Source organism: Oryctolagus cuniculus, chromosome 4, assembly GCF_051225735.1.
Source record: "Oryctolagus cuniculus isolate XC-2025 breed Fujian yellow rabbit chromosome 4, ASM5122573v1, whole genome shotgun sequence".
Lineage (NCBI taxonomy): Eukaryota > Metazoa > Chordata > Mammalia > Lagomorpha > Leporidae > Oryctolagus > Oryctolagus cuniculus.
The window spans coordinates 1,647,828-1,667,916 of NC_142870.1; the positions used below are offsets into that span (position 1 = coordinate 1,647,828).

The following is a 20,089-nucleotide window of genomic DNA, read 5'->3' on the forward strand; positions in this document are numbered from 1 at the left end:
CAGCCACACCCGCAGGTGGCACTACAGCCTCTGGAGCCCCAGGCCGAGGTCCTTCGCCAGGGCCACAGTGCTACCCACGCACGCTTCTCCCCACAACTGCCACCGACGGTGCGCTTCCAGCTGCAAGCAGGCAAAGCCACGGCCTCCAGGCCACGCCCGAGACTCCATGAGGTGACGCTGGACGATGGCGTATGCTTCCAGGCACCAGAGGCCCAGCACCTGCGAGCAGGCGGCCTCTCCACACCGCCCACTGGAGACACTCAGCAGCGCTGCTGACCCTGCAGCCGGGCCCCACATTACAGATGTGTAACCAAGCCCAGGGGCAGCAGCTTGCCCAGAGTCCTGGGAACTGAGCGCCACGGCACAGCTGGGCCCACAGGGCCTTAGAACTCTGGTGACGCATCCCCTCAGCCCAGGGGCCACGCACTGAGGGGTCCTGGCTTGCAGCTTTAATCCCAGAGCTAAACCACGGGCCCAGCCCTGGATGCAGCCACAGCTTCTCCGAGTGCCCAGAAAACGCACACACGGCTGAGCCGGCACAGCAGGCCGAAGCTGGAGGTCCACCTGCCGATCTGCGTACCCAGGCCGGAAACACAGCCACATGCGCCATGGCGACCTCAGGAAGCCCACTTCACACCAAGGGGAAGCTCACAGGCGGCAAATACAGGTGGAAATCACCACAGACACAGGCCCAACTGGCGGGTCCTGCACAGGCCCACGTGGTGCCAGCTGGCACCTCAGTGACTCCCTCCCTGTGAGGACGGGCAGGAGCCAGACAGGGGACGCTGTGCACAGCCAGCACAGGCCTTCCTGCTCACTGGTGCCAAGGTAGGACATGAGGATGAGGACGGGGAGGAGAAACTGGGCCGCAGGTGTCGGGGGCAAGACCAGCACCCTTTGCAGGGACCGGGCCTCCGGGTCCTGGGCAGACAACAGGGCAGTCTCCACGTGCTGCGGGAGCACACTGAATAAATCCAGAAACACTGGCGTCACCGCTTCGGCAGCCTCGTGCCCCAGGGGAAGTTGGCCTGGCATGTGGGGAGAGGATCAGGATGAACTCACCGGGTGTGTCTCATCTTTATCTGCCCGCCCAGGCCCCTGCAGGCCCCCATGGTCGTGGCAAGCAGGCATGTGTGCTACTAACACCGTCTGCCTTCGATGCGCTCCGGAAGACGGCGGCTCCAGTGCGGTGCTCTCTCCTTGGCCCTGATTTTCCCTGGGCTAAGTGGTTTCGGTTGGGACCCACTCTCCCCAGGACATGTGCACACGACAGGCCTGTCCCAGCTGGCACAGCGGACTGTGAGGTCCAAGGAAGAAGCATCAGAAACAAGCTCTGTGGACAGAGGGGCAGTAGCCCTGCTGGACGACCCCAGGCCAGAGGGAGCCTAACCCCTCTCCCAGTAGTCAGGACCCTGGAGCCGACCTGCTCACCTCACCCCCACCCCTTGCTCCCAACAGAAAAGGAGGGGCTGTGAACCCTCACGGGCAGCCTTGGCCGCACCCAGGCTGGGGACTGCACGGCCCAGGGCTTGGACACTGCTCCCCACACTGTGCCTGGTCCCCACTGCCTCAGGTTGGGTTGAGAACAAAACGTCCACGCAGCTGGACACTGTCCAACCCCCAGTGAGGTGCTGGGGTGGGGGTGGGGAGCGTCCTGGCTGGCGTGGGGCCCGGGCACTGTCTGAGGTGTGTGGCTCTGGCGAGGCAGATGGCGCTGGCCGTGCACCGACAGGGCAGGATGGGGCTTTCTCCAGACAATCCTGGTGGCTGCCTGCAACTCTGGAGTTATTTCAAAGAAAAAGACCCTAAGACCAACGGGGACCGACCCACAGTAACCTGGACTGTGCTGGAATGAAGAAAACGCAGGGCCCTTCCTGGTCCCGGCCCCAGGGGGCTCCCAGCACGCATCTCCATGGCATCAGAGAAACAGGAAGCAAACAAGGCCATTCCCGTCAGACGCGCAGGGTCTGGAATGCCCGGAACTGCTGGCAGCAGGCCCCGCGGGCCACAGAGCGGCACGGAGGACTGCCCAGATCCCATCAGCCCCTGACGGACTGATTCAGCGCGGGGGTTCAGAGCGGGCTGTGTGTCTTGCCCGTCCCGATCCCCAGCCCCGCGGGCAGAGGGAGACACAGAGGCGCAGAACTGTGAAGGACAAGGCAGGTGCTCCCTCCCCCATGCTGAGGACGAGGTGATGTCAGCCTGGGCTGCTCTGGTTTCTAAACTCAGAGCAAGGCCTACAGCCAAGCAGGCAAGCCAAGCTGCTCGCAAGAGGCAGCCGCTCAGAGCATCGGCGTCAGGTGGGCCACGGGGCCTCTTCAGCCTCAAGCAAGGGCCGCTGTCCAGAGCCCCGGCCAACCACGGACCAGCACGGTCAGCACTGTGGCCCTGGGGCTCTGGGCAGAGAGGGGACACAGTAAGCATTTCTGACGAGTGACAGATGACAGCAGCAAGGGCCATACTCTTTCAGTGACCCCAGCCCGAGCTTCCCCACCAGAGACCCAGACTTGGCATGGGGGCAGCAATGCCAAGGCCAGGGCAGGCCCAGCCCAACCCAGAAAGCCCACAGCCCAGCCAGCAGTTTCATAAGGAGAGTAAAACTGTCTAGGACCATGGCAAAAACAAGACTTAATGGGATCAGCCATCCACCTCACAGCGGGAGGGCTGTGACACCCCCCCAGGCCCTGAGCCCCGCCCTTTCCACACCCCAGATCACCCTCTGCTTGGATGACTCAGTGCCCCCTCTCCAGGCCCAAGCAGTACACTCACTGCTCACAGCACTGGGGGTGAAGGGCAAGTCCCTGCTGACTTGGACCCCAAGACCCCAGGCAGCAGAGGCAATCCCAGAGGGAGGCATCGTCCCCTCCTGCCCCCAGCGCATCCTTGCAAGGTGCACCTTGTATCCAAGGCACCTGCGGCTGCCCAGAACTGCAGAGCCAGGCCGGGGCTCGAGGGAACTGCAGCTCAGGCCCCGACACTTAGGGCTGCCCCACTACTGGATGTCAGAACAGCGGTGGTGCGGAGCGGCGGGAGGACACAGCTCCCAGGGACCCCACATGAACGGTCAGGAAAGCCGGTCGCACCTGGTTCGTTCTCATTTCATGAGGACGACGTGCACTGTGGCTCAGGCTCGGGCAGTGCCTGCAGGTGTCCGACTGATGTAACTCAGATCTGAGGTGCAGCCCTCGACACGGGTCCCCTCAGCCCACCTGAAACACAGCTATGGGCCGCCCCCACAGCCGCACGGCCAAGCAAAGCGAGAATAAGGTCCTGACTGGCTAAAAATAGAGGCAAAGGCGAAATGATAAAAGCATTAAAACATTGGAAGCGATACAAGCCACAGGAAACAGAGATTTTCCTAAAGAGAAGCTTACTACCTCTGCAGGGTGCAATGACACGAGTTCCAATGGGAAGAGCAGTCTGCAGGTGACAGAGATGACACTCCTCCCATATAAACAGCTGTCCCAAACCCGTGAGCAAGACACCAATAGCTGGGGGAGGGCAGGAGGGCACAGGCAGGCGCCTCAGGGCGCTCACGAGGAACCCACACAAGCCAGGCACCACCACTCACCACGTACACTGACACAGGTCCCACCTGGACCTTGCGACCACAGGTTGGCATGACGGGCAGCCTCTCGTGTGCTGCTCCGGGAGCTCCCACGGGGCTCTGTCTGCAGCTGGCAACGTGGCAACATCTACTGACACGATGCATGCCCACACAGACCCAGGGGACGCATGCACGCCGCCCCTGCAGCACGGCTGCATCGCACAACACGTCCACAGCAGGCTGGAAAAATGCAGCGCCCCGCACGCGTGTGCTGCTTCCGAGTGTGGAGGCAACTGGCCCACTCAGGGGCCCTGCTCTGAGGACCAAGGGCTTAGAGCCCTCAGTCTCTACGGGAGATGGAAGCCAGTGACAGGCAGAGCTCCCCAGAGTGCCACACGAGGTGGACTCAGCTCCAGACGCTCAATCCAGCATCCGCTTGCCCTTGGCGGGAGGCTGTGTGGGGTCTCCACACCCACCCACAGCGTGCAGGGCCCTCTCCACAGTGCACAGCCCCAGGACCCAGAGTCCCACGGCCAGTCCCTTGCAGACAGGAGCTGCTACAAATGGGAAATGCAGGTTCAAAACCCCACGCCTACCTCCTCCAGGACAAGCGCTCACGGCTGGTGTGAACTCAGAAAGCAGAACCCACTCAGGACAAGGGCGCCTGCCAGCCACTTCTCACCTTGCTACAAGCTCAGGGCCAGGCATGAAGATGGAGGGGACATAGTCATCACTGTCACACACGACACAAGCATAGCAAATCCTCACCGTCACACACATGATGTATGTATAACAAATCCCCATCAGTACTATCACACACGTGACATGTGTAGCAAATCCCCATCAGCACATCACACACAGGACACTCGTGAGGCGAATCCTCGTTAGCGCCCTCACACACACGACACGTGTACAGCAAACCCCCATCACCGTGACACTTGTGTAGTGAATCCTCGTCAGCGCCCTCACACACACGACACGTGTACAGCAAATCCCCATCACCGTGACACTTGTGTAGTGAATCCTCGTCAGCGCCCTCACACACGACACGTGTACAGCAAATCCCCAGACCGCCACAAGCTGTGAAATGGAGTGAACCAGCAAGGCTGGGAGGTCGAGGCTCACTAGGAGGTGGGCCTGAGCCACAGGGAGGGGGGTCCTTGCTGCCCCTGCCCTGGGGACAAGGGAGGCTCTGAACACCAAGAGTCCACATCACCCCTCTGTGGCCAGCAGCACTGCCCTTGGGCCCAAGTGCTGGGGACACCAGCCCCAGGACAGCATCTCTGGGACCAGACACAGGTGGCACCTCTGTGCACAGCCCCACACAGAGCCCTGTTCCCTTCCGACCCGCCCCCTCATTTTCTATCTGAAAACCCCCGGCCGCCCTCCGGCCCCAACAGCCACTGAAGCGCATGACAAGCAGACAGCCTCAGCAGGACGCTGCCCGCCGGCTCCACAAACAGCAGAAATATGCTGCGAGCCTTAAATAGCTCCAGCCACTGCATCCACAGCGCCGGGTTTAGAAACAGCAACCCACACGCTCAGACGAGTCCCCCCCATGCTCCCGAGACGTGCCCGAGCAGCAGCGCTCGGACGGGGGAGGGGCCCTGGGAGGGGCCGCATGACCCAAATGCCGACCCAGTCCAGAAAAAACCTTGCTGGGGTCAGGACGCCCCCTTCCCCAGGAGGACGGCTCTGCTGCTGCCGGATACAGACCCACAGGAAAGAAGCCAGGCTCTCAGGCCCACCCTGGTCACAAAGCAGAAGCACTAGCACAGATCCTCAGAGACCAGGCCCAACTCCCTGACAGAAAGTTCCAGAAAAATGATTCCAGAAGTCAGTCCAACATCATTACTAGGGGCAGTGAAGCCATTTGGCCATGGTGTGGCAAACAGAGCAGACGTGAGCCTCACAGGAGACGGCGGGCCCAACAAGCCAGCACATACAGCCCCGGACGGGCCGAGTGCACACAGGCGTCGCACGGACGCCGCGGGGACACACCCTGGATAAAGAGCGGCAGGGGTCCGAGGCCCCCACTGGCTAAGGGGAGGGCTGCTTCTGAGATGGAGCAGGAGCTGTCCACTCCCAAGCAGGCCAGTGGCCAACAGGGGCAGCAGGCCGGCAGGACACACGTGACCACACGCAGGACCAGGTGCAGTGTCACTTCTGTGGCCAGCCAGGGTTTTGTCTTCCATGCCACACACAGGGCTTTCTGAGTTACGCAACGTTGTTTCACACAAGCAGTTTAGAGCGCGGCCAGCCCTAAGCTCAAGTCCTGCTCACAGGTGATGTGGCGAGGGGACCTGCCACGGAGCAGTACAGGCACCGAGCCACAGGGCCAGCTTGGCGCCCGGGCGGGGCACCACGAGGGGAAGAGGACTCCGCAGGCGGCACACAGCCCCGCCCACCAGCCTCCCTGTGCAGACGCCGGCCACAGTGGATGCGGGCTCTCGGATGGCCACTGGCAGGCTGGGAATTTTGCCTCACTCAGGGCATCCCCAGACCCGGTCTCCTCCCAAACTGTGAATGCGGCCAAGGCTCAGCAGAGCACGCAGGGCAGCGGGCAGCGGAAACAAAGTCAGCTGACTCGCCCCAACCTCTCGCACCCTCTTCCACTGCTCACCTCAGGACCCTGACGTCCAGCAGGTGACTTCAACTTGATGGAGGCCACACCTGCTGTGCGGGTGGGAGCACACGCGTGCCACCACCACGTGCTCCGGACATGGCTCAGGCGAGGTTTGTCCCCTCATGGGCTGGCCTGAGAGCTCACAGCTTTACGATGAACGCCTGGGGTCCCAGGAAGCAGATCAGAGACGGGGAGTAGCAGGGGGCACTGAACCCAGCAGGCTGGTTCTGCTCGGCCCCTGCCCACAGCTAGAACGGAACAGGCCTCGCCCAAGGTCACAACGTGCTGTGACAGGAGACCCCAGAGAGCCAGCAGGCATGCGCCAGGCTGGCTGGCCCCACCCGCCAGCCCCTGGCCGGCTGTCTCAACAATGTATAGCTCAGAGCAGACAGACAGAAGACACAGCCATTCACGGGCCTCTCTACCTCCCTGGCCCGCCCAGCACTGCAACACCCTCCATGGACCACGGGTAAGGACTGGCACCTCCGTGCCCCACAGCGGCCGAGGCAGCTGACACACAGGGCGGCCAGCAAGGCTCCGGCAAGCTCCTCCTGACGTCTGCTCTACGGTACAGTCTGATGTCCCCTGCTCTGTGTGTTCTTAGGAGTCTGGGGTAGGTGGAGATGTCGGGAATATGCTCTGTGACTTCTGCCAGACCCGACTCAGCTGTGGAAAAGGTTCTTCATGGTTATCTTTTAAAAACTGCCTAAAGGCAGCCCACGGCCCCCTCTAATCTATGTGCAAGGTGCGCACTGGCCAAGTCTCCCCCTGCAAGGCAGGCGCCCTGGTCCTAAACCGGGCAGAGGGATGAAGAGAGTGCAGCTGCTGCCCTCTACCGGGAAGAGCAGGGGAGGACGCTGGAGGAGCATGGGAAGGTCAGGGTCTAAACCAGCAGTTACCTGGGCAAGGGTCTGTCCTGGCCAGGACTGGTCTTGCCTGAGAGCCATGGACACACCCCTGCAAAACGTCCCGACGCCAGGCCTGGAGGCCACGTGCCCCAGTCCAACACCGCCGCACATGTGTCTGCACTGCCACCTCCTGGCGGCCCTGGGGTTAACACCAGCTGACAGCTGTGCCTTCCTTCTGGCACTTCCCACTGGACACCAGGCCTGTCCTCCCACCAGGCCTCACCCCACCTGCCCGCCTCCCAGGTGCTCGTCTGAGAACAAAGAAGGCGCATTTTCTGCAGTTTTCCAGTTTGAAGGGATCCAGAACTAGACTTGGAACTCCAAAACCATCCCCGTACCACCTCCTCTGGACAACACGATGCTAACGTGAGCATCATGTTCGAGGTCACTGGACGGTCACCGGACACCACCACCACCCAGCAGCCACCTGCCAGGCCACAGTGCGCCACACACTGGCTTGTGGCACTGAATGTGGGGGAGGAGCACAAGATGGGGGTGCTCTCCGGAGCACAGAGCAGCCGTGAACCTGCTAATGGTGGGGAGTGAGGAGCTGGGCTGCCCCCACTCTGCACCTGCACCCGCCTCCTCCCAAGGCAGGAACAAAGCCATGATGTCAAGGAGTCCCATGGACCACCACTGCGGAGCCTGGAGCTCCTCCCAGGATGCACAGAGGCCTGCCCGTCAGGGAGGACAGGCCCAGGAGGGTGAAGAGAGGGAAACGGGGAGGGGCACTTGATTTCCGGCTGGCTGAGCGCCCACGGCTCTGTACACACAGGAAAGACACCTTCAGGAAAGCACCTGGGGACACAGGTGCATATGGCAGGGGACCAACGGCTGGCGTGTGTCCTGGATGACAGGCCACGGGCAGGCAGGGCTCCGCCTACCCTGGGCCACACCAGCTGCAGCTGCCCAGCTCCTGGGCCAGAGAGGAGGAGCGCGATTCCCTTTCTGACTCAGCCCAGGGCAAGGACAGGTGATGTTGCACTAACCAGGCAGATGGGCGCCTCCACGGCCAGGCAGGTCACGGAGCGGCAACAGCCAGGCCACAGGATGCAGCACCCCAACAACCAGGGGCGCCCCAGGCCCACTTTCCCTGCTGGGATCCACGGCATTGCCAGTCAGCAGCTGAAGCAACCGAGAACACAAGGAAGAGGTGCTGGAGGCGAGGGAGGCACACAACGGAGACCCAGACGCTGCGCGTGGGAGACCCGGGAGGTCTCTACACCCTGGTAACCAGCAAAGAGCACGTGGGGCCTCACACCCAGGAGAGCCCCACACCACACCCATGGGGCATCCGCAATATCACTTCATGATGTGGTGGAGAGACAAGCCCATGCCAAGATGGCCACTGGCAAGCGAGCATCAGTTACTCAGCAATGGCTTCGGAAACCCCCTGGGAAACCACCTGGCAACTGGAGCCTGCCTGGCAACAGGCTGTGATTGGTTAGGGCATAGACCGCCCCTTGACCGGATTGGCTGCCTTGGCTATATAAGCAGCTGTAGCAACTGAAATAAACGAGTCTGCAGGCTGCTTGCCTCAGGCCTGCTTTCACCCGATTCCCGGGGTCTGTGTGGTGACTCCACACCTCTTGCCCCCACTGTGCTCCTCCTCTCAGAACGAATCCACAGCAACACCGTGGAAGTGGGCTCCCTCAAGTTCTGAACACCACACTGGCTCTTCACGCCACGGGGCAGAGAGGAGCAGGCCTGGCTCCCTGCGTGTGAACCCTGCATGAGGCCTGCCCGTCATCCACACACAGCCCAGGCCTCTTGCAGGGAGGGCTGAGCTCTCTGGGTGACCCACAGGCGGCCTCAGCTCTGAAACCCTACAAATGATCCGTACAAAACGACCAGTCTTCTCTACAGCAGATAAAGCACTCTTCTAGGTTTACAAAAAGTGACCCAAACTGCCCCAAATAGGCACAAACCTTGAGACAATCAGTAAACACACAGCAAACAGCTCAATCCTATCGGTCACCAAAGGAACCCAGCCCTGCCCTGCACATCCCTGCAACAAAACCAGGAAGTTCTCCAGGACCCAGCCCAGAGACAGAGCCTCCAGGGAGTCACGTGAGTCACAGGTGGGAGCCACCCCTCAATCCAGATGCCTCTCTCAGTGAGCTCACAGGAAACCAAAGCAGCGGCAGGCAACACGACCCATGGAAAACACCGGACATAAAATCCTAGCTGTGAATTCGCACAGCTCAGAGCCATTTACAGACTGTACCAGGAAACCCAGAAGAAGTGTGAGGAAAATCTAGAACTTCCAGGGCCAGCACTGTGGCACAGTGGGTTAACGCCCTGGCCTGAAGTGCCGGCATCCCATATGGGCGCAGGTTTGAGACCCGGCTGCTCCACTTCCAATCCAGCTCTCTGCTGTGGCCTGGGAAGGCAGCAGAAGATGGCTCAAGTCCTTGGGCCCCTGCACCCACGTGGGAGACCTGGAAGAAGCTCCTGGCTCCTGGCTTCGGATCGGTGCAGCTCCAGCCGTTGCGGCCATCTGGGGAGTGAACCAGCGGATGGAAGGCCTCTCTCTCTCTGCCTCTATTCTGTATAACTCTGACTTTCAAATAAATAAATCTTAAAAAAAAATCTAGACCCTCCTTTATCACCACACAAGGAAACAGCTCAGAAAACGTGTGCATCGACTGGTGCAGCATCAGCAGCCCAGACAGGAGGAAAGTCAAGGCAGCCGGACAAGGTGACAGCTCCTGCAGACCGACAGCTGACATGGACGGAATGGCTGAGAGTACGAGGTGTGCACAGCAACGCGTGAACACCAGCAATAGAGAGATGGGGCAGAGGGCCCGGCGGGGGCGGGGTTCCCAATTACATCCACTTTTATCTCATAACGCTGCAAATGCAGCAGCCAAGGGGTTCCCGCCACAAGGTGGTGGGCGTGCACCCCACAGGCCCGCTCCCACTCGGCCCAGTCAGTCGGGGTGAGGGCCTGGCTGACTGCTAAGGTGCCACGGCGGAGTGCTGGGATCAAGGCCCAGCTCGGCTCCTGACTCCAGCTTCCTGCTAACGTGCACCTCGGGTGGGGGCGGCAATGATGGCTCCTGTAGCCAGGCCCTGCTGCCCCCGTGGAAGACCTGGACCAAGTGCCCAGCTTCAGACCCCTCCCTGGGGCTACTGCAGGCATCTGGGGTAGGCAGCGGATAGGAGCTCTGTTTGTCTCTCAAAAATAAGAAAAAAAAAATGTTGGTTGAGTCAGACAAATGGATACCAGGAGGATACACTCAGCAAACTCCTAAACAGGAGGCAATAGGAAAAACCAAAGGGCAGGCAGGGCCGCAAGGCTGCCTGGGAGCGTGGTCTGCGTGCACTGGCTTCCTGCAGAGCAGCTTCCAGGGCCGTCACGCGTGTGAGCACGTGTGCTCGCTTGCACAGCTGCGCAGGCTACCACAGGGTGTCTCTCACCCGCACTCAGGACTCACACCAACATTCAGACGAATGCCATGTGCCGGGAGCTGTGTCTAACTCTGCCTTAGCGTGGCAGGGAGTGACAGCCACACCAGCCTGTTTTCAACTTGAGTGTATCTTTAAAAAAAACGATCCGTAGAAATAAAAATCATTAAAATCCACTCAGCACAACCCGCACAGGCGAACCCCAGGCCCCCCTCACCTCCCCTTACCCCGGACCCCACCTCAACTCTCCTCACCCCAGGCCCCCTCACCTCTCTTCACCCCTCACCAACCCCACCTCTCCTGATGGACGTGATTCTCACCCGGGCCCACCCCCAACCCCTCCTCACCCCTCTCCCCTCTCCCCTCCTGATGGACCTGAAGCTCCTCACCCCGGGCCCTCCCAGATGGACATTAGGCTCCTCACCCCTCACCCCCACCCCTCACCCCCACCCCTCCTGATGGACATGAGGCTCCTCACCCCGGGCCCACCCCCACCTCTCCTGATGGACGTGACGCTCCTCTGGTCCAGCTCCAGCCTCTGCACTAGGGCGCTGGGGTCGATCTTGGTCTTGGCAAAGATGTCGGTGTGGACAAAAGCCCAGTCCTGAGCAAAGGGAAACACGCCGAGGTGAGGCCGGCCCCGTGGCTTCGGAGGGCAGCGCCAGGCCGGTAGCGAGTGGCCGTAGAGGGGGGTAGGGGGGGCACAGCGCCTCAGCCCCCCGCGTGGCCCAGGCCCAGGCCCCCTCCCGGGGATCCGGCCGTGGCCCCAGCAGCAGCCCCAACCCCTCAGCGCTCCAGCCTCCCATCTCGCCGCCGCGCCAGGCTCATCCCACCAGCCTCCTCCTCGGCCCGCTTCGGGGCCCCCGCGCCCCGCAACCAGCAGCTCCGACACGCCCATCTGGCTCACTCCAGGCCCAGCCGGCGTCTTCCCGGGGGGCGGGCGCGCAGGCCCCTGGGTGACAGGCGCGAGGGAACGCGTGCGGGGCGGCCCAGGAATCCGCGCCGGGGCCCACGCGGGGGGCGGCGACCCCGCCGTTCGAAGAGCCGTGGAAACACTAGGCTCCATCGTGGCTGCCTTCACAAAGGTCGGGGGGCGCTCCCCGAGCCGGGGCCAAAGCGTGCGGCTCCTCTCCGGCCTGCGCCCCGCGCGGGGGCCCCCGGGGGGTCCGCGCCGCCACGCAGCCCGGCGGCCCAGGACGCGCCCTCACCTTGCCCGCCGCTCCGCCGGCCGACGCCTGCGGAAGGGCCGCGTCCGGGGCTGGGGGCGCGGGGCCGGCCGCGGCCTCCCCCGCGAGCCGCACAGCGGCCTGGTGCACCCGCGCCCGCAGCCCCCTCACTTTCCCCATCTTCCGCGGGACGCCCCGGCGCGGCCACCTGAGCCCAGGAGCCGCCGGAAGTCGGTCCGGCACTGGCGACGCCCGGCGGAAACTGGAGCCGCCGGAGCCGGGGTCCGCGTTCCGCGCGGGCACACGCAGGCTGCCGGAAGCGCCCGGAAAGCCGGAAGTGCACGGGAAGCCGGAAGTGCCGGTCGCAGCCCGCGCTGCGCTGCGCTGCCCGCGTGCGGCGGGCGCACGACGCTCGGACTTTGCAAAAGGCCTGCGAGGAAGGAGGTCGCGGGACGTGAGGGGCGCGCCCAGCAGACGGAGGCCGGCCTGGGACGCAGGAGCAGCCGCGTCCGATCTCGAGCCTCCGCTTCCCGTTCCGGCCTCCAGACGCAGGGAGCGCGTGCAGCCACGGGCGCCGGGGCGGGACGGGCCCGGCGGACAGCCGGGACGGGCAGCGAGGCTGCCGACGTCAGGCCCTGCGGGGCGTCCTCTGCCGGCGGCCCCAGGGGATAGTGGCTCGCCCGCGGCCACGCCGCGCACACTTGTGTCCACCCGCGCAGTATCCGCAGGCCACTTTCCTCGCTCCCAGGAACACAGCGCGGGGCCGGGTCGAGTTCTGGAGGGTCGAGGTCTTTGCTGGGCCCTCAGCACCCGCTGCCCCTTGATTCTTGGGGTGAGGGGACCCTGCAGCCTTGCAGGTCCCGGATGTGGCCGAGGGCTGGGTGGTCATCGTCTTGGCCGTGGGTTGAATGTGTGGGCTGCCCGGACTCGCGGTGAGGGGTCTCTGCCACCGCAGGGCCTGTAAGAAGCGGTCAGGCCCGCAGGACAGCAAGCTCCTGAGCCCGGGCCCGTGTTCACTCCACCCTGCGATGACCCAGCAGGGAGCCAGGGAAGCCCTGGACGGTCAAGCTGGCCGCCGGCCTCGCTCCTCAGCAGCTTCCCTCGCTGCTGACCACGCACAGCCCTCAGCCGCATCCACTTGCCCGTGGCTCCGAGGCCTGCTGCCTCATGGTTGTGTTTGCTGAAAATCTGCCGAGCCGGCTTCTGGGGGCCACAGTAGCAGCAGACGGAACGAGCTGCAGCCACAGCGGGGCCTGGCGTTCGCAGAGGGACTCGGCTGTGATGCTGGCCCGGCAGCCACCTCGCGCTGCCACGTGTGCACAGGCGTGACATGCTGACGCTGGAGGAGCTCCGCGTGCCCTTTCTCTCACCTGGCCTGCCCCGTCGTGCGCCCTCCATCGAGCTGGATTTGGGGCTCCCCTGCCCCCCGACAGCTGCCTTGTAATCCCCGGGCTGCTCTTCCTCAGAGCCCGCAGTGCTTTGTGCGAAAGTTTGTGGAGCAAAGTATAAACAGTCTCCTGAGATGTCTGGGTGTTGGACCTGAGACAGCCTCAGTGCAGAGGCTGGGGTGGGCGGCAGGCAGGGGCAAGCAGGCCGCGGGCCCCAAAGGCCTGGCAAGCTGACGCTGTGGCGTCTCTGCCCCGGCGCCATCTGTGGATCTACCAAGTCATCCAGCTTAGCTCCAGGCCTGCAGCAACAGCGTGGCTTTAATTTTTAGTGATTCTAAGTCAAAAGGGTGGGAGAGAAAATGCAGATAGGAATTATTGAGAGCGTGCATGAAGCAGGAGGAGCCGGTTCTGTAGGACGAAGGGTCCAAGCAAGAATACAGGATTCCTTCCCTACACTCACCCTCACTGTTTACCAATGATGATCAAGTAAGGTGAATTACTGGGAAGTAGCCCTGCTCATTAAATGTGGCGTGGTTATTTACGTAAATGCAGCCGGAAGGGTAGTTGGCCACGTAGGCTCTTTTTAAATCTGCCTTGCTAGAACTTTCAAAGCCAAAGACTCGCTTCAGACAGACGTCACCTGCCACACAAATAAACGAGGGTAAATCCGCCCTTCTCCGGGCCCCCCGAATGTCAGCCCGCTGTTGGCCGAGTACCAAGGGCCCCACTCTCAGTAAAGTCAACCCCAGTGCCTTCCCGCCGCCTGATTTGGTCTGAAAAAAGGACGTTCCAGTGAGGGCCTCGGGGCAGAACCAAGGTCTCCACTTACATCCTGCTTCAAGGAAAACAGATTGTTACTGAGCCCATGCAGAAGAACGCCGGCCATGACAAGAAGAGCACTCGCTAAGGTTTCTGCGTGCTGGAGCCACGGGGCAGGGAAGAAGAGAGATGGCGCAAGTCCGCGAGCCCAGGTGTGATGCGCCACATCGCTGTGGAAGCCTGCATAGCTGACGAGGAGAATTCCCGTGAATCCGGAGAGCGAAACCTGAGTGTGGCGGGGATGTCCTAAGCAGTCGTGACAATGTGCTCGTCCACGGGACTTCCGCCCGTGTGGCGTGGCGTGGCGTGGCGTGGCGTGGCGTGGCTCAGCTCGGCTTGGGGAGCGGTGGTGTGGCAGCTCTGAGTCTCTGCCCACGTCAGTGTCGTGACCGGAAGTCCGTCTCCTGTGCTGAGTTCTGGTCCAAGGCCATCCGGTGCCGAGAGCTGACCGTAAGCTCCCAGAAAGCTTCCGAGTGGTCATGTCGGCAAGTGACAAAGACCCCAGGCCAGCCGTGCCTGAAGACCTCCTGACAGTGCCTCAGAAACTGGGTTATTCAACGACGTGCAGTATTGTAACCAGAATGACGACTGATTACACAGAATCGCTTCGCGGCCTTTTGGCTAAGATCAAGTGTGCACAGAAAGTAAGGGCCTGAGCAATTTCCAGGGATTTTATAACTTTATTGTTACCGGTCGCAGAGCGGAGAGTGGTTGCCGGAGAGTCTCGTGGGCTCCTTTTCTCAACTTAGTATAAAGACAAGAAGCTGGGAAGCAATTTGCCAAGAATAGAAACTTGTATTTGGTCGGCAGGCGACAGAGAAGGCGTCTGGTCCGAGAGGAGAGCAGGCGGAGCGCCCAGGCGGGACACTGGCTCCGAGGAAGGGCCCCGGGTTTTTCAGGCATTACTGTTTGTTCGTTGGGTTATCCTGAGGGTTCCACACATGTGTGTTGATTCACTTGGGGCTCAAGGAGATGGGGGCGCCTCCTGGGGACTGTCCATCTCCCTAGGGGCTCAGCCCCCTCCTCTGCCAGCTCTGGGTGGAAGATGGCAGCCCCCTGGAGGTGATTTAAAGCCGTAAGGTCACACAAGATAGCCTGGAGCTCCTGGAGCCAGTCTGAGTCTGCCCAGGGGCTCAGCCCTCCCCTGCCAGCCCTGAAGGTGTGGTTTAAGGCCACAAGGTCACACGTGCGGTGCAGGAAGCTGTCAGTGGACACAGCAGCCGTCACGGGGCTCAGTCAGGCAATGGCGGCAGCGGCAGCCACGGTGGGGCTTCCTCCTCCTGCAGCCTCTTGCCCCCTTTGCCTTTCTCCTTTCCTTTCCGGCCAGATCTCGTCCGCTTCCCCCAACAGCGGTCCCAATCCTACGTAAAGGCATGACTTCCTGGCAGCTCAGGGGAAACGGGGTACAAACCCAGAAACGATTGCCCCACCACCTCTGGTTGAAAAACTGACCTGAAGGTGTCTCCGCGTTGGAACAAACGGAAAGTGCCAGGATTTGATGCGTCTCTGGCTTTGTGCTGGAGAACATTCCCTGCTGAGTATCAAGACGAAGAAAACTGGAGCTAATCCGAACCGAATTCAAAGCAAAAATGGAAAGATTTGTAGTAACAGCACCCCCTAGGACTGCTTTGTATGTGGCTCCCCGATGGGGTCGCGAGTCCGGAGGACAGCTCTTCTGCACTTGCGGTGTGGTTCCGAATCATTCGCAAGTCAGCCATTAGTGACCCATTTTTATACTTATTTCATTTAAAATCATGTGATGCAGCATAGTCTTGCAATATGTATATAGTTGCAGGCAAAAAAAGAAAAACTCACTGCAAAACTTGTTAATTTTAGTCACTGATGGTATAAAGTGAAACTTAGTTTTAGCGTGTGCTAGGGTCCTGAAACCCTATGGTTATCTCTAAAATGGATGGCTTTTCTCCTGAAACGTTTGTGGAAGAGCGGCCCTGCTGTCGGACCCGGCTGCCGTACGTGATCACTCCTGTGCGATTACCTACTTCCTTGGGTTGGAGACTGGAGGAATTGAAGCTGCTGCCAGCAACGCCACTCAGTCACTTCCAGGAATTACTTCCGAGTGGGGGCTCCCCTTCGGGAAGGAAGGGGTGATGGGGACTTCTTCATCTTCAGCTCCCTAGCAGGATCATTCTGTCTTAGCTATATTGTGTTTGTGCATGAGGGGTTACCTTAGGTAAGTAGCCTCCCGTTCCCACTGTCTTTTTACTCCCTTTTAAATGCTTAACGTATTTAGTAGCAGCTTCAAGTGACCAAAAGACCACAATCTTTGTTCTAATGTCCGTGCCAAAAGCCATGGGGAATTTTGCAGTGACAAGATTTCAGGCTCTCACTATGAACACATTTTTGAACCATAATTTTCATTTTGAGCATCATCTTGAATTTGCAAGCTTTCCTTTATGTGTTAGTTTTAACAGACTTTGGCATTTTAATTTAATGAGGTAGATAATTTATGGTCAAGTGTCTTTTTGCAGAGAATTACTGCTTTCTCGATGATCAATCAGATCATATGGAAATTATTTTCTAAGGGTTTATTTAGGTAGGTAGATTAGAAACAAGTTTACATCCATTTTTGCCTGTTTTGTCTCTGGTGGTGCAAGGTTTTTAAGCATGGCTGGTAAAGAATTACCTAGAAGTTCTGATAAGATTTTGTAGTGCAGTCTGGCGGTATCCTTGCATAGCTGTTTGGGTAAGGACGTAAGTCAGTTCTGTTAAAGGTCAACCACATTCCGGAAATGATCTCTGTCTGAGTTGTGAGATTATCAGAGTAGCTTAGCCCAGCTAAATATTCATCAGAAACCTAAATTATATTTTAAAAAAATGTGATGGCTGGGGGCTGGCGCTGTGGTGCAGTGGGTTAAAGCCCTGGCCTGAAGCACTGGTGTCCTATATGGACTCCAGTTCTAGTCTGCACTCCCATGTAGGTGCAGGGCCCAAGCACCTGGGCCATCCTCCACTGCACTCCCTGGCCACAGCAGAGAGCTGGCCTGGAAGAGGGGCAACCAGGACAGAATCCGGCGCCCTGACCGGGACTAGAACCCCGGGTGCCAGAGCCGCAGGCGGAGGATTAGCCTAGTGAGCCACGGCACCGGCCCAGACTTAAGTTTCTAATTCAGGTTGTCAAAGTGGCCATATGATTTTAGATTTTGATTTGTTTTCATTTAAAAAAGTAAGCCTGCCACTTTTAAAAAAGTGGGTCTGCCGAAATCGTTTGTCAGAATTTGAACTGTACCGGGTTCTTTCGGGTGTGGTTCTGTTAAAGTAGCACAGGGAATGCCCCAGGAGTGCTCTCACTGGTGCGGCACACGCATGGGGAGACCAGCGGCAAAGTTTAACCAAATGCGTTTTGCTTTTACTTCCTCTAGAAAGGAATTGGCAGGCAACCATGTTTAATTGTCTAAGGTGGTAGACGATCTAAGCAGCTAGGGAAATAATTGAGTTTTATAGCACTATTTTCAGAATACAAAAATAAGATTAGCTATACAATCATTCTAATTCTTTGAAATTTCAGGATCCAGACTGCCCCCTATTATTTTGGTATATGCACTGACCACAACGTGTAGAGGCAGAACAGCTTTTCGTAGTCCTGAGCAGTAAACTGGGTGCTGGTGCATCAGAGAAACATCCATAGTTTGCATTGAGTTTTAATAGTTATTACTGATGTGATCGTTTAGGTCTTACATATCTTAATGCGTTTTCCCAGGCTCCTGAATATCGCCACATTCACTATATCTAGGGGCATAGTCCATTTTCCTGTTAAGATTATATCATGTCCTTAGAAGCGTTTAACATCTTGTGGGGGTTAATATTAATGTTTTTTACTGATATGAGACTTGTTCCGTAAAACTGGTAGCGTTGTCTCGTCCTTGAGTAAGGGCAGAATGATTGTTTTGGCCTGCTCAAACTGACGCAAGCCCGTGCAGCTGGTTGGCACCTGTTAAAGAGAAGCGAGAGCGTCTGGGGCACGCGCTGCTCAGGAGCTGGCGTGAGCGTGGGTGCAGAGCTCCGGTCTTCGCCATGTACCGCTGGGGTGATGCAGTTCTATTGGGGAAGTAGCAGCCTTTTCTCTGTTCTGTAAGTCATACACAGAAGCATACGCTTGTGATGTTTGATTTATAAACTGCCTTCAGTACAGGCTTACCTGTCAATAGTGTTTTCTCCAAGTTTGGTAGTATGTCTTCCAGAAGCTCATGTATGCTTGCAGGAAATAGTTCCTAGCTGGTTGAAATGTTAAATTTCTTGTTGGTTTCTTTTTTATTTTATGGGCATGTAGCAAGCTTGAAGGACATTGTAATCATTTTGCATGGGGTGAAAATGTAGAAAAATTGTGTATGAGAGCCTAAATTTTATCCATTATCATCTTTGATTAAGATTTATTTCATGTTTTGTTTTTAATAAAACAAATGCTATTTCCAGTTAATGCATTTGGCCCTACTGAAATTTCTGGGACCAGAAAGCTATAAAGAAACACTTCTGCGTATTACAATGTAACTAATTAAGTATCAGCTTGGGATTATTATGGAGTATTATACAATTATAATATACAATTGTATATAATACATACAATTATAGTATTGTATACTATTATGTGTACAGTTGGCAAGATCTGCAAGCTGAAAAGTTTTATTTTGCCTGAAAAAATTTGTGTGTGAACATTAATGGAAAACACATATAAGCAAAATAAAATGTAAGGTGGTCTAAAACAAAAGCCACAAACAATTCCTCATTTGGTGCTTAGTCTTTATAAGGGCTCTCCATGGGTTGTCTTGGCCCAACTACCTTTAAATGGGAACAGGATCACCTTCAAACATGTTAATTTGATTCGTTTACAAGAGAGATTAGTTCAGTGATTTCATTGCAAGTCTCAGTCTTGAGGAAATTCTTCGGCTTCTGATCAGCACTGCGTAAATGTGAACAGCGAGGTGGCCGTCCTGTCCTAGCCCTTGTAAATGTGAACGGCGAGGTGGCCGTCCTGTCCTAGCCCTTGTAAATGTGAACAGCGAGGTGGCCGTCCTGTCCTAGCCCTTGTAAATGTGAACGGCGAGGTGGCCGTCCTGTCCTAGCCCTTGTAAATGTGAACGGCGAGGTGGCCGTCCTGTCCTAGCCCTTGTAAATGTGAACGGCGAGGTGGCCGTCCTGTCCTAGCCCTTGTAAATGTGAACGGCGAGGTGGCCGTCCTGTCCTAGCCCTTGTAAATGTGAACGGCGAGGTGGCCGTCCTGTCCTAGCCCTTGTAAATGTGAACAGCGAGGTGGCCGTCCTATCCTGGCCCTTGTAAATGTGAACAGCGAGGTGGCCGTCCTGTCCTAGCCCTTGTAAATGTGAACAGCGAGGTGGCCGTCCTGTCCTAGCCCTTGTAAATGTGAACAGCGAGGTGGCCGTCCTATCCTGGCCCTTGTAAATGTGAACAGTGAGGTGGCCGTCCTATCCTGGCCCTTGTAAATGTGAACAGCGAGGTGGCCGTCCTGTCCTAGCCCTTGTAAATGTGAACGGCGAGGTGGCCGTCCTGTCCTAGCCCTTGTAAATGTGAACGGCGAGGTGGCCGTCCTGTCCTAGCCCTTGTAAATGTGAACGGCGAGGTGGCCGTCCTGTCCTGGCCCTTGTAAATGTGAACAGTGAGGTGGCCGTCCTATCCTGGCCCTTGTAAATGTGAACAGCGAGGTGGCCGTCCTGTCCTAGCCCTTGTAAATGTGAACAGCGAGGTGGCCGTCCTGTCCTGGCCCTTGTAAATGTGAACAGCGAGGTGGCCGTCCTATCCTGGCCCTTGTAAATGTGAACAGTGAGGTGGCCGTCCTATCCTGGCCCTTGTAAATGTGAACAGCGAGGTGGCCGTCCTGTCCTAGCCCTTGTAAATGTGAACGGCGAGGTGGCCGTCCTGTCCTAGCCCTTGTAAATGTGAACGGCGAGGTGGCCGTCCTGTCCTAGCCCTTGTAAATGTGAACGGCGAGGTGGCCGTCCTGTCCTAGCCCTTGTAAATGTGAACGGCGAGGTGGCCGTCCTGTCCTGGCCCTTGTAAATGTGAACAGCGAGGTGGCCGTCCTGTCCTGGCCCTTGTAAATGTGAACAGCGAGGTGGCCGTCCTGTCCTGGCCCTTGTAAATGTGAACAGTGAGGTGGCCGTCCTATCCTGGCCCTTGTAAATGTGAACAGTGAGGTGGCCGTCCTGTCCTAGCCCTTGTAAATGTGAACGGCGAGGTGGCCGTCCTGTCCT

General features: G+C 58.3%; 1 protein-coding gene across 1 annotated transcript in view; it reads right to left on the bottom strand.

Annotated features, from left to right (window-relative positions):
* The window catches only part of SLX9 (SLX9 ribosome biogenesis factor), a 31,243-nt gene extending 19,279 nt beyond the window's left edge, over window positions 1-11,964 (bottom strand). Inside the window, exons 1-2 of the mRNA XM_051839988.3 lie at window positions 11,701-11,964; window positions 10,988-11,096 (exon numbers count right to left, since the gene is read on the bottom strand). Of these exons, the coding sequence (XP_051695948.1) occupies window positions 10,988-11,096; window positions 11,701-11,838 (247 nt within the window). The 5' untranslated portion in view covers window positions 11,839-11,964. The remainder of the gene's footprint in view (window positions 1-10,987; window positions 11,097-11,700) is intronic.
* Window positions 11,965-20,089: the final 8,125 nt, after the last annotated feature.